This window comes from Seriola lalandi, unplaced genomic scaffold (assembly GCF_002814215.2).
Source record: "Seriola lalandi dorsalis isolate HSWRI2012SDOR001 ecotype SW California unplaced genomic scaffold, Sedor1 jcf7180002052694, whole genome shotgun sequence".
NCBI lineage: Eukaryota > Metazoa > Chordata > Actinopteri > Carangiformes > Carangidae > Seriola > Seriola lalandi.
In genome coordinates, this window is record NW_019523247.1 from 1 (window position 1) to 4,124 (window position 4,124).

General features: G+C 41.2%; 1 protein-coding gene across 1 annotated transcript; it reads right to left on the reverse strand.

Annotated features, from left to right (window-relative positions):
• Positions 1-197: 197 nt before the first annotated feature.
• On the reverse strand, positions 198-2,325 carry LOC111650680 (macrophage mannose receptor 1-like; the record flags this gene model as incomplete). The annotated part of the gene is made up of 3 exons (XM_023400602.2): positions 2,130-2,325; positions 1,594-1,995; positions 198-371 (listed from the first exon to the last, which is right to left on the reverse strand). Coding segments are annotated over exons 1-3 (646 nt in total), but the record flags the coding sequence as incomplete, so codon positions are not given.
• Between the last annotated feature and the right edge of the window lie 1,799 nt (positions 2,326-4,124).

A 4,124-nucleotide genomic window follows, 5' to 3' on the forward strand; every position in this document is an offset into this window, starting at 1 on the left:
CAGACCTGTCAGCACTGACCTCTTCAGTGATAGCACTTACAGAAATGACAGAAAAACAAGATAATTCTGGGTGGTTTGATAAAAAAGAAGGCAGTGTGGTGTGTTTACACTGCCCTCTGGCTTCTTTGTAAAAGCATTAGTCGCAAGAAATAGATGTCACAAAATGTTAATGAGTCAGTTTTGTTAGTCCCGCTTACCTTGGGTTGGACAAAAGCCCCACTTCTTGGCTTTATCGTAATCTCTCTCTGTAGCGCACCACAGCTGTCCATCTGGTCGACCGTCCTTTGTGCATTCAGCGTACCACTTCTCCCCAAACTTAAAAGGGAACTGACAAGGGCCTCCAAAGGCATTGCCCCCTATTGTGAAAATCTCTGAGGAGACAGATCAGGAGAAGTATGTGGACATGTAACCATTATAGCAATACGTGATTGTCAATTATGGGCATTAATTTTCTGTCATAACAGCCTCCACTCTTCTGGGAGGGCTTTCCACAAGATTTTGGAAGAGATTTTCTCCCACTCAGCAACAAGAGCATTACCGAAGTCATTTATTGGTGTTGGGTGCGAAGGCCTGGCTCGCAGTTCCAGTTCATACCAGAGATAATAGACGGGGTTGAGGTTAGGACTCAGGTTCTTCCACACCAAACTTAGAGAGCGATTTCTTAATGGACTTCACTTTGAGCACATGATGGGGGTGTTCTCCTGTTGTCTAAAATATCATTGCAAAGCTGTAGTTTAATTAGAACCAAGGGGATAATTTAAATCATTGGAAAGAGCCCCAGACTAAAAGTACACAAGTGCATAGCTACATACTTTTGGCTGTAAAATGTTCCATTTATGACGCATTTGCTTGATCTGAACATGAAGCCTACAGCACTGTAGGTAAATTTGCTAAATTGCCCTAATTCACAGAAACGACTGGTCCAATAGTCAGACTACAGATTTGGGAGGCAGCCCTTCAAAGGTCAGTGCACTACATTGCATTTAGAGTGCATCCCTTCATATCAAACAAAGCTTGATATTTGCGACGCATTACCAGCTGTGCCATTCTGGACAGTGAACTTTCAGACCAAAGCACATGACATCTGAGTGTGCTCACTGAAAGTTGCTAATGCCTTGAACATGACTTTATTTTTGAACAGGCATGTCTACCCCCAAGTAAGTAGTCTATGCTTTCCAAAGAAACATCCCCTCACTTTAAACACAACTATGTCTTGAAGTTTACACACGTTTTCTTTAAATGCTGCATTTCTCATGATGACTTTATTTTACTTTGTTTATCTTTATCTACTGTAACATACATTTCAGTAAATAGCTATGCCCAGAATTTCAGGCATGTGACTACAAGATTATTGGTTAGATTATTTGCCTTTTCATTTACTTCCAGAATAATGTCTTCTTCATAAATATACATACATTTTGACTTCCCAATGTAAGACAGTGGTATAATAGAGACCCTTGTTTGAAATTTAAATGTAATCTACAGCCATAGCACCTGTTACTTAGGAAATTACAATTTTGCTATATATTGCAACTGTACAGTACCTACAGTACTGTACAGTGCCTTTTCTTTTTAATTGCCTGGAATTCCTACCTTGATACCCCTTTGAACAAAGGTCACCCCGAGTGCCAAATATCCTCCAGCGACTCCACAGCCCCGAGCCTTTGTAGATCATTATGTTCCTCTCATTGCGGTTGCCCCAGTTTAAGTGGAGGTCCTGGTCTTTTAGGCCGAAGAGAGTCTCATTCTTGCACTGCCAATGCTGGAGGTCACTCTTCTCATCGCATTCAAAGAGGAGCACCTTCACCCAGTCTTTTATCTCTGTGGCCCCCAGACAGAGCTTGAGGGACAGACTGAGGACACGCGACTGGGAAGCCCAACGAAACTGCTGCTGTTTGGCATGAGGATCACAAGGGGCCACAGTTAGCGATGTGGCACTCTCCACCTTAATGCACTTGTTGTGGTTCTCATTGAAGATCAGGAAGGAGCCACTGTCTGAAGTAGAATAGAACAGCTTTAACAACACATCTCATATGATCATTTCAAATTTACAAGATGATTACTCTCATAATTTCACTCACAGCCAAGTTGAAAACATTTTTTTTTTTAAATGCATCAGAGATACATACCTATGTCAGCAGTAATGCAGAGGATTTGCAGGAGACAGAGGATCACAGCTAAATTCAAACAGGGTAACATTATCCTCGATGTGTAGTTTGCACTCAGTGGTGGAAGAGTTGGTGTGAGAGTTTTCCAGTCATGAGAGAAGAGGTCTGATGTGTGCTAAGGTGTATGACATTGAGCAACAGAGACACAGAGGCATGGCACTTTCCTCCCTTAATCACTCTGATGGATATCCTGTCACATGAGTGGGGTGCTTGAGGTTGGTCAAACCACAGCAATTTCCATGAGCTTCCACAGAAGTTTTCACAGAGAACAGGAAGGCAGGAGGAAGGAAGCAAGCAACATCATTTCACCGTTAAACAAGAAATGAGAGTTACCAACGATAGCTTCAAATAAAAGCCATAGTGTCAGGGTAGGACAATAAATCTATTTTTAATAAATCAAAGGCAAAAGCGGAACTGGATGATGAATTTTGGGAATTAAGTTATCCTAGGAGGTTTTTTTCAGGTTCAATATCTTGCCTTTATCTGAGATTTTTGATCTATTATAAATAGCCCTTCAGTCTGTGCTAAATCTGTACCTGGATAATGAACCCAGAGAGCAGGTGCCTTTCAACAAGACTGACTGAAGACGTTTCCCGTGTCAGAGGATTTAGGTAAATCACATCTGATTAGGAATGTGACAGTTTCATAGTGAGTGCCAGAGCAAATGAGGTTTGCAGCACTTTGCTGATGTGACTTTTTTTCGCGGGATAGTAGCCCCACAGGAGGTCCGCGAGGCTTTGGGTTAGGAGTGCAGTGATGATACAGGTCAGGAGAAAGAGAGGACAGGAGGAAATCCTGCTTCCTATTGGGGGAAGTGAATGGAGATTTCACCACTTTGGCTTCAAACTGCAGGGATGCTCAGTTGTGCTGCTCAGACAAATACCTGTAAAATACATGTATGGAAAAAGATAAAGGTTCCACTAAAGGTCCCATGTTTAACACTTTTCAAGTGTTTTATTTTAAGTTTTTTAAGAAGATATATTTGTGGTTTTAAGTACCAAAAAGGATCAAAATATAGTTTTACATCTGTTTCATGCATCTCTTTGGAGCTCTAGCAAGAACAGGCGGTTTGTTTTGGTCTCTGAGCATTTCTTCTGATTGGCTGACTGTTTTCTGAGTGAAGCGCACCCAGGTCAAGTAAAGGAGATGGCCAAGCTCAGTCGGTGCTGAAATGAGCCAAACAGATGGTCAAATCTAAACTACAATGCCCAGGTACTACAGAAAAAAAAAATTGAGCCACTGGTCTATAATCGATCATGCAGCGTTTACTTGACATTTTTCTGTCTTGTAGCTTGCTAGCTCAACTTGGTGTTGTGTTGTTAATAAAGTTAAAATAACAACAAAAACAAAAAAAGGCTGAACAATTGGTCCAGGTGGGCTGTGCAGGGGCCATGGCCGAGAGCGGTGACTGTATACTTGTGACATCACAAAATTACGAAAGTCCTGATGGCTTGTTTTAAGACACAGTCTCTGAATACGAACTGTGTGCATTTGTCTGTGGACTGAGCCTTCTGATACTGTATGTGTTTATATAGCACCTAGTACTATAATCAAAAAAGAAGTCTCACTTTCTTCAATATGGGACCTTTAAACACACAGATGTAGGAGAATCTATAAACAGCAAACAGTAGATTTAATGAATAGGTATTGACTGCAACAATTTTGATGGTTTATCCCCTGGCCTTAGAGGATGGGAAGGGGAGGCTGTGTCCATTTTGTTGATCGTGCAGTCATGTTTGCATTGGTTTCTCTTTGATACTACCACTAGGTGCTGCTAAAGTTAGAAACTTTAAGTTATGCAGCCCCACTATTATCACACATGAACATGATTTTGATACATATTCTGCAGCCATAGCACATGTTTGTGCTCTCTGAATGATTTGCAGTGAAACATCAAAATGTTGAACTATTCCTTCAGGGTAAACACCAAAGCTTGTAGAAGACAGAAAATACACA